The 14,303-nt window shown below is 32.6% G+C and overlaps 1 protein-coding gene across 2 annotated transcripts in view; it reads left to right on the plus strand.

Annotated features, from left to right (window-relative positions):
• Positions 1-14,303, plus strand: part of LOC125866036 (organ-specific protein S2-like) — a 51,188-nt gene that overhangs the window by 5,666 nt on the left and 31,219 nt on the right. Inside the window, exon 1 of one of the 2 annotated variants that reach the window (XM_049546320.1) lies at positions 3,796-3,867. The exons of the other annotated variant lie outside the window; for it this stretch is intronic. Coding sequence (XP_049402277.1) covers positions 3,823-3,867 — 45 coding nt within the window. The 5' untranslated portion in view covers positions 3,796-3,822. Of the gene's footprint in view, positions 1-3,795; positions 3,868-14,303 lie in introns of those variants that run through there. 2 annotated transcript variants of the gene reach the window in all.

A 14,303-nucleotide genomic window follows, 5' to 3' on the forward strand; every position in this document is an offset into this window, starting at 1 on the left:
AAAAAAAAATTGTATTATTACACGTGAAATATATGAATCTCTCTATTTTAATAATAATAAAAAAGACAAGTTTAACGACGGTTTTATGATCACTTTTGGTTTGTCGTCAAGCTTGTGGAAGAGATTATTTATACCAAGTGGAAGGAATATAGTTAAAAATAGCTAGTTATTACTAGTGTTAACTAATGATCTTTGTAAAATTGTATGTGTTTTTAAAATTTATGATAACATTTAATCACAAGCATTTTATTATAAAAGAACACGGAGATATGAGATTCATTAATACGACGCGCCTTAGAATATACTGATACCTCCCTTGTTTTTGATTTATAATTTTGCTCATTTGGTAAGATTAGATATATAAATATTAATTGGAAAAGCTGATAATTTTCACAAATCGTAGAATTTTTATATTTACAAAAAAAAAATAAAATATAACTTAAAAAAAATCTAAATTAGATATTCAAACAAAGTTTTAATTTTAAATCAACATAAATATAAATTATTAATTTTAAATCATTTTTGGACTTAACAATTGCTCTGAATTTGGGGCAGTAAATATTGATTATTTATGAGCAAATGGTGCCTAGAATAATGTATTTATGACAAACCATTATGATAAGGTATAAAAGATTTGGTCGACAATAATTAATTATGACAGTGTGAAAGAGGCCCTATTAGTATTTCTATTGGATGATAATATAGTTGATTACTACACTCCAACCATACATGGTATGTTTTATTTATGTGGATTAAAATAATAATTATTTCTACTATATTTTCAATCAAAAGAATATTTTTATTGATGATATAGAGACATATAATCTTGATATGTGTTCCAAATGAATTATTTTGGTCCTACTATACAGGTGTGCATGAGTCATGTTGAATTTAATATTGATGGAGTTAGGTGGAAATTCGTGAGTTCGGACGAATCCAATTTTGTTAGCTTTTACTGTAAATCTTGTATTTGTACTAAAAAATTATATGTATATATATATGTGAACCTCTAATAAAATTAATTGACGGTTTACTACTAAGAAAGAGACCGTGGAAATGCTTTTAACATTAGAGTTATGGGTTCGAACCCCCTCTCTTTTTTATAAGGAAATTTAGAACCCCCAAACTTTTAATTTATAATTGAACCTTGTTATTTAACTGTATTATAATATGGTTTTATTATAATTACAATCATATTATTATTATTATTATTATATCCCAGCCTGTCTATATATAAAGCTTATCTATGCATCCAAGTGATTAAGCAAACATCAATTACAACAACTTTTAAAGTTATGAAATCACATATTGCTCTCATCCTGCTCTTTTCAAGTGCCCTGGTACGTGTTCTCAGTTGTTTTTTTTTTTTATCTTTGGTGGATAAACTTATTTGATATGTGTTGTTAGTGGGAGGTGATAGATATTTCGTAGAATCAGTTGAGGTGCACGTAAATTGGGTTCGGACATCATGGTTACAAGTCTAATTAAAAAGAATCCATTTTTGCTTTTTAATTAACTAGCATAATTGACATTTGATTAATTTTTCTACAAATTACCTAGCAGCTTTAGCCCATTTAGTTAGGGACTTAATTAAGCTACTTACAAGAATCATTCATCTATATATGTAACATGAATATTGATATATTTCTGAAATTTCTTTAAATTCCACTGATACATAAAAATACACTCAAATTTGATATTATTTCACGTAAATACTTTAATTTTGAACATTTCAACTTACAAAATATTGGTCATGTAGACACCTCCAGAATATACATGTCACATTAAAGTCGAGTGTCTATGAGACACAATGAGGATGGGTTGGAGTGTTTATTTGACAGTTGCGATGTCTAGATCGATGTACATGTACTCTCAAAATTGGAGTACTTACTTGTCCGTTCGAGACTAACTTTTTAATGTATGTTCATATATTATGCCATGTAAGAACTACGTACTCACAAAAAATTAATTAATCCATATATATAGCTTGAGATTAAACAATTTTTTTCCACTTTTGGGCAGTACACTGATGCAAGAAAAGACCCTGGAGAATACTGGAGAGATGTGATGAAAGATGAGCCAATGCCTAAAGCAATTCAACATCTTATGCCTCAGCCACATAAAGAGAAAATTGATTGTCACAAATTATCTTTTGAGCCAATTCCTAATGTATCTAGTTACCATAATGATGAGGTTGGTCTGAAACAAGAAAAGGATTTCGAGCCAAGGCCAAATGTATCTAGTTATCATGATGATGATAACGTTGGTCTCAAACAAGAAAAAGATTTCGAGCCAAGGCCAAATGTATCTAGTTATCATGATGATGACGTTGATTTCAAACAAGAAAAAAATTTCGAGCCAAGACCAAATGTTTCTGTGTACCATAATTGATACTATGGCATATAAAGAGTACTATGTGTGAGATTGTCTTCTTGCTATTTTTGTGCCTCCCAATGATAAATGGATCATGAATAAAAAATAATTACTTGATGGTTGTATGCAATTTTCTCTTGAATTTAATAGTAGTATTATTCCTAAATCTCAACTTTTTTTTTTTAAGTCCAAAAAGGAATGATATATTTTTATATTTAGTACTAATAATTTAACTTTAAATTGTCAATTTTATCCTTAATAAAATGATTTATAATCACACTAATTTCTGACTTATTTTATATCATAAGTTTCAAAAATCTTTTTTTCTTTCTTAAACTTTGTGCCTAGTCAAAACGATATGATGAACCTCTCGATGTACCACAAGAAAATGAGCACCAAGATAGTATTAATTTTTGCTAAAATTTAAATTTGATTTGGCTAAGCACTTCCCAAGCTAAAACATAGCTAGGGATTAGCCACTGATTGAATCCCTAATTAAATCATAATCCTTGGAGGGAAAACGATTAGGAGTAATATTGGTACTACTAGATGCAAAACCCTATATGCTAGCACGAGCAAACAAATCATACTAAAAGTATTCTTATATATTTTTCTGCGTCAATTTATGTGATACATTCTTTTAGTCAGCCTCAGAAGAACAACATATTTGATAAATGTTTAATGATGTTATTAATATTTTACCCATGTTAAGTTTCACTATTTGATTAAAACTTTTTTATTGAATGATACCAAATTATCAACCGGAAAACATCTCTAAAGCACCTTTAAAGCATATATAGACATTGAACTACTAAATATATATTTGTTGCATGAAGCAGACATATTGATGAAGAGATTTGAAATTTTGAAAAATACTCTCGATAATTTGCATGATATAGATAAATTGATGAAAACTAGTGATATTTTCAATTAAAAAACTATTTTAAATGATGATATTTTCAATTATAAAAAAAAACTATTATTATTGATGATATAGACATAAGATTGGATGTACCAAAAATCCTTAATTTTTTGGTCTGGCGTACCTCATGCATGTTGATCTTGACATCAATAGCGTGTTGCCTGCAATATGGTGTTATTATAATTATAATAGGGAAAAAGGTCTGAAATATATTTGTATATTAACTTGTGAACCCCTAGTAAAATTGATTGACGGTTCACTGCAAAGGAAGAGACCGTGGAAATGCTTTTCACGCTAGAGTTGTGGGTTCGAACCCCCCCTCTCTTTTTTTATAATGAAATTTAGAACCCCCAAACTTTTAATTTATAATTAAACCTCATTATTTAATTGTAGTATAATATGGTTTTATTATAATTACAATCATATTATTATTATTATTATTATTATATCCCAACCTGTCTATATATAAAGCTTATCTATGCATCAAAGTGATTAAGCAAACATCAATTACAACAGCTTTTAAAGTTATGAAATCACATATTGCTCTCATCCTGCTCTTTTCACTTGCCCTGGTATGTGTTCTCAGTTGTTTTTATCTGTGGTGGATAAAGTTATTTGATATGTGTTGTTAGTGGGAGGTGATAGATATTTCATAGAATCAGTTGAGATGCACTTAAATTGGCTTCATAAGTCTAATTAAAAAGAAACCATTTTTGCTTTTTAATTAGCTAGCATAATTGACATTTGATTAATTTCTACAACTTACCTAGCAGCTTTAGCCCATTTAGTTAGGGACTTAATTAACCTACTTACAAGAATCATTCGTCTATACATGTAACATGAATATTGATATATTTCTGAAATTTCTTTAAATTCCACTGATACAGAAATTGACACTCAAATTTGATATTTTTTCACATAAATACTTCAGTTTTGAACATTTCAACTTACAAAATATTGGTCATGTAGACACCTCCAGAATATATGTATCACATTAAAGTCGAGTGTCTACTAGACACAATGAGGATGGATTGGATTGTTTATTTAACAGTTGAGACCAAGCTAGGATATCAAGATCGATGTAAATGTACTCTCAAATTTGGTGTACTTACGTGTCTGCTTAGACTAACTTTTTAATGTATGTTCATATATTATGCCATGTATGAACTATATACTTATAAAGAATTAATTAATCCATATATATAGCTCGGGATTAAACAATGTTTTTTCACTTTTGGGTAGTACACTGATGCAAGAAAAGACCCTGGAGAATACTGGAGAGATGTGATGAAAGATGAGCCAATGCCTAAAGCAATACAACATCTTATGCCTCAGCCACAAAAAGAGAAAATTGACTGTCACAAATTATCTTTTGAACCAATTCCTAATTTATCTAGTTACCATAATGATGAGGTTGGTCTGAAACAAGAAAAGGATTTTGAGCCAAGGCCAAATGTATCTAGTTATCATGATGATGACAACGTTGGTCCCAAACAAGAAAAAGATTTCGAGCCAAGGCCAAATGTATCTAGTTATCATGATGATGACAACGTTGGTCTCAAACAAGAAAAAGATTTTGAGCCAAGGCCAAATGCATCTAGTTATCATGGTGATGACAATGTTGGTCTCAAACAAGAAAAAGATTTCGAGCCAAGGCCAAATGTTTCTGTGTACCATAATTGATACTATGGCATATAAAGAGTACTATGTGTGAGATTGTCTTCTTACTATTTTTGTGCCTGCCAATGTTAAAAGGATCATGAATAAAAAAATATTACTTGATGGTTGTATTCAATTTTCTCTTCAATTTAATAGTAGTATTATTCTTAAATCTTAACTTACTTTTTTTTGCGGTCCCAAAAAGAATGATATATTTCTATATTTAGTAGTAATAATTTAACTTTAAATTGTCAATTTTATCGTTAATAAAATGATTTATAATCACACTAATTTCTGACTTATTTTATATTATAAGTTTCAAAATTCTTTCTTTCTTTCTTAAACTTCGTGCCTAGTCAAAACGATATGATGAACATCTCGATGTACCACAAGAAAATGAGCACCAAGATCGTATTAATTTCCGCTAAAATTTAAATTTGATTTGGCTAAGCACTTCCCAAGCTAAAACATAGCTAGGGATTAGTCACTGATTGAATCCCTGATTAAATCATAATCCTTGGAGGGAAAACGATTAGCAGTAATATTGGTACTACTAGATGCAAAGCCCTATGCTAGCACGAGGGCAACAAATCATACTAAAAGTATTCTTATATATTTTTCTGTCTCTATCTATGTGATATATTTTTTTAGTCAGCCCTAGAAGAACCATATATTTGATATATGTTGTCACGATCCGAACCTACACCCTGTATGTGGCCAGCACTCAAGAACCATTGTTGGTCCCCAAGCGAACCCTCATCCTCGCTGACTACAAGCGGAAGACTAACTCAAGCATACAAAGCTTAAAAACTGAATAAAATTCGATAAACTCAACTTTTCAAAACTTTAACTCAAATGAACAACTTAGAATAAAAATAATATATTCAACTCGCCATAAAATAGGCAACTTAAGTCTTTAAAACATTTAATAAAATAAATGAATAATACAAACTTCTCAACTATACTGACTATCTATGATGCTTCTAACTAATAAAGATGGAAGTCGGGACAACACTCACGACATCCTAACAACTGATATAACTGAAAGATAAATGAAATCCTCCGGAAGCAAGGAGGCTCACCATAGCTAACTCGAACTCTCGGATGTATTAACGAAGCCTCTGTTGATGATCCTGAATACATGTGTCTGCATCACAAGAAGATGCATGCCAAATGACTCAGTACGTGGAATGTACGAGCATGTAAGGGGAATTCTAAAATATAAACATAAGCTTGAAACTTGATAAAAAGGAGACATACTTAGCTCTTTCCAAACTTACTAAACTCAAGGAATACTCAAGGATACTCAAAACTACTCAACTTACTCAACTCATAAGTACTCAAGGATAAGATACTCAACTCAGAGATTAGATACTCAACTCAAATATATGATATTCGACTCTGGGTACTCAACTCAACATGACTGAACTCATTTCAATATAAAGCAATTTAAAACAAGTGCAATATAAAGAAACAAACTGTTTAAAAATATGATGTCAACTCTGTGTGTATGCAAGAATACAACATAACTCTGAAATATATGTAAAAATACAACAAATTGATATATATATATATAATAACTTTTGTGGGAGTTTCTTTAACCGACAACCATCACATAAGAGCTATTGTGATGATACAACAATCTTCCTCACGCTACCAGTGCATCCTATACCCGGCCAAAGGTATAGGTCCTGAACTACTAAGTGGATCCACTAGTCTATTTTGAAAATGATTCATCGAATAAGTATAACCATTTTCTACCCATGGTGGCTATATGGTTTATGCGGCTGTGAGTTGTCTGAACACTCCCCCATATCGTGCTCAATACAACTTCCAAATATACTAGCTCTTATGTTTTAAAAGCATACTTCTTTTTGCTGATTTGAGATAATTGCTCAAAAACTTAGCACAAAGGCTATCTTGGAAAATCTCAGTTTCCGTTCTTATTTAAATGTGAAAACATTTATAAACTCTTTGGGAATACTTAGTCCCCATATACTTTTGAAGAAAAGGACTTTAAACTTTACTCTTTACTCTTTACTGAACTCAAAGCTTTAAGTCTTAAAACAAAGTTTAAACATTTGTAAAAGAGTTCTTAAGGTATGGTTCATGCCGAATTATGGGCATGAATGACTCAATGCAAGGTTTTCAATAACCATAGATAAAACTCAATACTTAGAACTCAAGAACTTCAATGATATTAGTCATCTCAAAATTTTTCGACTTATAGTGTTCATGCGGAATTATGAGCATGAAATATTCATCTCAAGTACTCAAAGATGCTCCTCCAAAGGGATTAGGAACTCAACACTTAAAGACTTAGAACTTGAAGATGCCACTTCTCTGAAAGATGCTCAACTTACGAAGTTCATGCGAAATTATGGGCATGAAACAACTCGACTCGATGGTCTACATAACTATATGCAACTCATGTATACGACTCTTCTTATTCTCTGACTTACTTCCTCAAAACTTAGTTCAACTTGATAGTTGATCTTAAAGGATTCACAATTGAACTCGAAGACTTTCTTGAACTCTACTCACTCTTTGTTTAACTTGAAACTTTCAGTCTTAATTAAAACGATGTTAAAAAACATTTGTGAAAGACTTTTGAAAAACTTTAAGAACTTATCTTGACTTTGATCTTAACTGCTCTTGACTTGACTCTTAACTGATCCTTGAATTGAATTATGGATTCAAGGATTTAGATTTGTGATTGGAAAGGTCTCATGTTGTTTAGGAATTATTTTGAATAGCTATATCTGAGAAAAATTATGAAATCATCGTCTTGGAACAAGTCCGCGACGGAGAGGTGTTTTAAATAATTACTCGCGAAATTAAATTTTGAGACAGAGGAGTCCGTGTCTTAACTGCAACGCGGAGAATCTTTTTGCTCACTGGGGGAGCAATTGTGCCAAAATCTGCTCGACTCTTTCTTCTTTGTTTTCTATCCTCAATTCGCCTAAACTCTATTATCTCTCTCAAAATTTCTTTAGATTCATATACCCAACACATGTATTCAAGAATCTAATCAAACACAACTCTAAAATTGGCTCTATTTCCTCAAGAACTCATCACTCTCATCTTAACTCAAGAATGAAAGCAATTTCATGAATACATAGCAAGAACATCAAAGCTTTAACTTTCCAGAATGAATTTAACGCTGAAATTAACATGTTTGGCGTGTGGGTGAACAAACGCAACACTATGGATGCTTACATACCTGAAAGAATCATCTTCTTAAAAACTTGAAGGAAAATCTTGAAAGATGAACCCTAGCCTTAGCGTTTCTTGATTTTTGTTGAGCGTAAAATCTTTGGAGTGAATGAGAGGGTTTGATTTGTGAAAACTGATTTTCTATTCGTTTAGAGAAATTTAGATGACCTCCTAAGGGTTTTTAGGACTAAAATACCCTTAAACAAATAAATAAAATGAGCTGGTAGTCGAAATTATTTTTCACCAGGCAGTGAGGTCCGTATTGGCTCCGCGTTGTTGTGCTGCTGGCAGGTTTGCGCGATGTTAGTAAATCAGTCATAACTTTTTACTCAAAGCTCGGAATTGAGCAAACTCTGTGGCCTTGCTATGAGGACTCGAATGCCTTTAATACAATATCTTATGGGTCTCCTAATTGATCTTGTACTAAAATTTATTTCCATTTGAAATTGACCCAAAACTTAAGAAAAATTAGGAATGACTTGAATGCTTTTTCTTTGATATTTCTTAGAACTTAAGGTGCTACATCTAGTGACCTTACTTCTCAAGAAATTTTAAATTCCTTGTAAAATATCACTCACTACGAAGAACGGTTCGAATCTTAGTTCAAAAAATTTTCTGGAATGTTACAATATTTTCCCCTTGGGACCATTCGTCCTCGAATGGCGGTTGCAGGTCTGGGTATAGAAAAGGCTGCTCTTACTAAGGTATGCATTTAATTGTCTACTCTTACTATATTCAATCTTAACCCAAATACTTAAGTTCAGATTATATACCTCTCTATAGGGAATCTCATCCCAAAACTATAACTCTTTACCACCACATTCAAGCCTAGTACTCTAACAACTCCCAGAACTCCTACTAACCAACTCCTTCGGATCCATCTAAGGGCTCTCATTTAACTATTTCTCATAGAAAACCCTATTTTTTTCTCCCTCCTCATTAATAATCTTAAACGGAATAAACACACCATCACTATCACGATAAGATCATCAACCTCCTATTTCTAACATCACTCCATTACAAAAAAAGGACCTCTAATTAAAAAGATATCCCCAAACTCTTTGGAACTCGTTACTATCTTACTCTTAAACACTTGACTTGATTTCTCATCTTTTCATCTCCCCCTTAGGTATAAAGCTTACACTTGAAAGCAATGGACCTATTCCATTTATCTCTAACTGATCTACATCCTCTTTTACTCTAACACTCGAGAGAAGTTTACCTTATGACTACCAAACTCTCAATAAGCAGGTATTAATACCTCTTTCTAAGGTGTTTCTCTTAACCTCTTCTAATTACATACCCTCTCGGTACACCTCGTAATGCTCTTGTTACTCTTATGACTTAGCCACACTTCATTGCCCTTATCTAAAGGTTAGGGTCTCTCACTTGTACCACTCATATCTATTGCATCTAATCACCTCAATTCCTCACCTACTCTAGGTCAAGTCTTCTAGATCAAATCTCAAGACTAACATCATCACCCTCATGTTGTCATTCTTTTGATCATAACACTCATCTCAAATTCAAGCTTAATGTTTATTACTAAACCCGAATATCAATATGATTGCTCGTCTACTATACCAGCTCACCACTACTATGCGCAAATTTTAGAAACACTCGTCCACTATGACCTTATGACAAGTAGTTAATCCTCACCTCTTAGTATTCATACTTAGAATTTACTATCACATTTCCCTTCACACTTTAGTACTATTCACCCATTCACTATACAGAATTGCCTAATCAGTTCTTTAACACTTTGAATATTGTGGGGTTTCCCTTAAAGATCATAGGCCTAGTTTAGATCTATCACCTCATGAATACTCTTGCTCTTTTATTCACCACTTACACTTGGTCATTACTAACACAATGACACATCATCATAACCCCTTTCTAGATAAAACACACTCTACCTTCTATGATGGAATCTTCATTACTCATCACTTCTTAGTCTACCCATAAGGGAAAACTCTTCATCAACAACTTACTAGGTGTATGACTATAATAACATAGCTTGCCTCATCACTATCTCCCTTTCTAGGATTACTAAACCTTTGCATACTTTCCTCTAACTCTGGGCTCTTTCACTACTACTACTACTACTCATGATCACGTAACTCAAGCTACTCTTTTTGGGTGAAAATACTACCCAAGCTCTAAACATACTTCCTCATAAAGATCTCAGTTGAAAACAAGGCTTAGGGAAAAGAGTACAACTCACTTTTAGCTCAAACGCACGATTCATATGAATATGAGTGCATTCCTCTGAATCTGAGCACTTAACTTACTCTTGGGCTTCTCTCAAGCCCCTCTAGAGTCTCATGAATTTCTCAAGACTCTTGCTAAGAACAACTCATCCATAATGATATGACTTTTCTATTCAACCACTTCTAGTATGATGGGTAGTCGAATGACTAATTTTGAAAAACGCACGAGAATGAATAAATCTCTACGACTTAGCTCTATTGCACGATTAAGAGTATGAAAGAAGGGAAATATTTCTTAAATGTCGGTAGTCCCACTTTTATAGAAGTGGGTCCCTCACAACCATAAACTAGATCCTACTTAACACGGCTTCATAGACACCCTAGGACTCTTGAACTCGGTGCTCCGATACCAAGTTTCTCACGACTCGAGCCTATACCCTGGACATGGCCGGCACTCAAGAACCATTGTTGGTCCACAAGCGAACTCTCATCCTGGTTGAACACAAGCGGAAGACTAACTCAAGCATACAAAGCTTAAAAACTGAATAAAATTCAATAAACTGAACTTTTCAAAACTTTAACTCAAATGAACAACTTAGAATAAAAATAATATATTCAACTCACCATAAAATAGGCAACTTAAGTCTTTAAAACATTTAATAAAATAAATAAATAATACAGGCTTGTAAACTATATTAACTATCTATGAAGCCTCTAACTAATAAAGATGAAAGTTGGGACAACATCCACGACATCCTAACAACTGATTTAACTGAAAGGTAAATGAAATCCTCCGGAAGCAAGGAGGCTCACCATATCTAACTTGAACTCTCGAATGTATCAACGAATCCCCTGTTGATGATCCTGAATACCTATGTAAGCATTATGAGAAGATGCAGGCCAAATGACTCAGTACGTGGAATGTACGAGCATGTAAGGGGAATTCTAAAACATAAACATAAGCTTGAAACTTGATAAAAAGGAGACATACTTACCTCTTTTCAAACTTACTCAACTCAAGGAATACTCAAGGATACTCAAAACTACTCAACTTACTCAACTTAGAAGTACACAAGGATAAGATACTCAACTCAGAGATTAGATACTCAACTCAAATATATGATATTCGGCTCTGGGTACTCAACTCAACATGACTGAACTCATTTTTATATAAAGCAATTAAAAACAAGTGCAATATAAAGAAACAAATTGTTTAAAAACATGATGTCAACTCTGTGTGTATGCAAGGATACAACATAACTCTGAAATTTATGTAAAAATACAGTAAATTGGTATATATATATATATATATATACACACACAATAACTTCTGTGGGAGTTTTTCTAATCGACAACCATCACATAAGAGCTATTGTGATGATACATTAATCTTCCTCACGCTGCCAGCGCGTCTTATACCCGGCCAAAGGTATAGGACCTGAACTACTAAGTAGATCCACTAGTCCATTGTGAAAATGATTCATCTAAAAAGTATGACCATTTTCTACCTATGGTGGCTACATGGTTTATGGGGGCTGTGAGTTGTCTGAACTCTTCCCCATATCGGTTCTTAATACTACTCCCAAAATATACTAGATCTTATGTTTTAAAAACATAGTTCTTTCTGTTGATTTGGGATAATTGCTCAAAAACTTAGCTCAAAGGCTATCTTGGAAATCTCAGTTTCCTCTCTTGCTTCATTTAGAAAGCGATTACTCTTTTCTAAAAACTAGCCCGAAAACTCTTTGGAAATCTCAGTTTCCGTTCTCATTTAAATGTGAAATATTTATAAACTCTTTGAGAATACTTAGTCCCCATATACTTTTGAAGAAAAGGATTTCAAACTTTACTCTTTACTGAACTCAAAACTTTAAGTCTTAAAACAAAATTTAAACATTTGTAAAATAATTCTTAAGGTATGGTTCATGCCGAATTATGGGCATGAACGACTCAATGCAATGTTTTCAATAACCATAGATAAAACTCAATAATTGGAATTCAAGAACTTTAATGATACTACTCATCTCAAGATTTTTCGACTTATAGTGTTCATGCGGAATTATGGGCATGAAATATTCATCTAAAGTACTCAAAGATGCTCCTTAAAAGGGATTAGGAACTCAACATTTAAAGGCTTAGAACTTGAAGATACCACTTCTCTGAAAGATGCTCAACTTACGAAGTTCATGAGAAATTATGGGCATGAAACAACTCGACTCGATGGTCTACATAACTATATAGAACTCATGTATATGACTCTTCTTATTCTCTGACTTACTTGCTCAAAACTGAGTTCAACTTGATAGTTGATCTCAAAGGATTCACAATTGAACTCGAAGGCTTTCTTGAACTCTACTCACTCTTTGGTTAACTTGAAACTTTTAGTCTTAAAACGATGTTAAAAGACATTTGTGAAAGACTTTTGAAAAACTTTAAGAACTTAATCTTGACTTTGATCTTAACTGCTCTTGACTTGACTCTTAACTGATCCTTGAATTTAATTATGGATTCAAGGATTTAGATTTGTGATTGGAAAGGTCTCATGTTGTTTAGGAATGATTTTGAATTGCTATATTTGAGAAAAATTACGAAATCACCTTCTTGGAACAAGTCCGCGATGCGGAGGTGTTTTAAATAATTACTCGCGAAATTAAATTTTGAGATAGAGGAGTCCGAATTTTAACTGCGACGCGGCGAAACTTTTTGTTCACTGGGGGAGCAAGCGTGCCAAAATCTGCTCAACTTTTTCTTCTTCGTTTTCTATCCTCAATTCTCCTAAACTTGACTATCTCTCTCAAAATTTCTTTAGATTCAGATACCCAACACATGTACTCAAGAATCTAATCAAACACAACTCTAAAATCGACTCTATTTCCTCAAGAACTCATCAATCTCATCTTGACTCAAGAATGAAAGCAATTTCATGAATACATAACAAGAACATCAAAGCTTCAACATTCCAAAATGAATTTAAAGCTGAAATTAACAAGATTGGCGTGTGGGTGAACAAACATAAAACTATGGAAGCTTACATACCTGAAAGAATCATCTTCTTGAAGAACTTGAAGGAAAATCTTGAAAGATAAACCCTAGCCTTAGCGTTTCTTGATTTTTCTTGAGTGTAGAATCTTTGGAGTGAATGCGAGGGTTTGATTTGTGAAAACTGATTTTCTATTCGTTTACGGCAATTTAGATGACCTCCTAAGAATTTTTAGGACTAAAACACCCTTAAACAAATAAATAAAATGAGTTGGGAGTCGAAATTATTTTCCACCAGGCAGTGAGGTCCGTATTGGCTTCGCATCGCAGAGCTGCTGGCAGGTTTGCGCTATTTTAGTAAATCAGTCATAACTTTTTACTCAAAGTTCGAAATTGAGCAAACTTGATGGCGTTGGAAAGAGGATCGAAGGGATTTAATTTAATATCTTATGGGTCTCCTAACTCATCTTGTACTAAAATTTATTTCCATTTGAAGTTGACCCAAAACTTAAGAAAAATTAGGAATGACTTGAATGCTATTTCTTTGATTCTTCTTGGAACTTAAGGTGCTATATCTAGTGACCTTACCTCTCAAGAAATTTTAAATTTCTTGTAAAATCTCACTCACTACAAAGACCAGTTCGAGTCTCAGTTCAAAAATTTTTCAGGGGTTTTACAAATGTTTAATGATGTTATCAATATTTCATCCATGTTAAGTTTCATTATTTGATTAAAAACTCTTTTATTGAATGAGGCCAAATTATTAACCGGAAAACGTCTCTAAAGAACCTTTAAAGCATATATAAACATTGAACTACTAAATATATATTTGTTGCATGAAGCAAACATATTGATGAAGAGATTTGAAATTCTGAATAATACTCTCGACAATTTGCATGATATAGATAAATTGACGAAAACGTATATGCTTCTTGCCTCTCATC

This window comes from Solanum stenotomum, chromosome 5, assembly GCF_019186545.1.
Source record: "Solanum stenotomum isolate F172 chromosome 5, ASM1918654v1, whole genome shotgun sequence".
NCBI classification, from domain to species: Eukaryota; Viridiplantae; Streptophyta; class Magnoliopsida; order Solanales; family Solanaceae; genus Solanum; species Solanum stenotomum.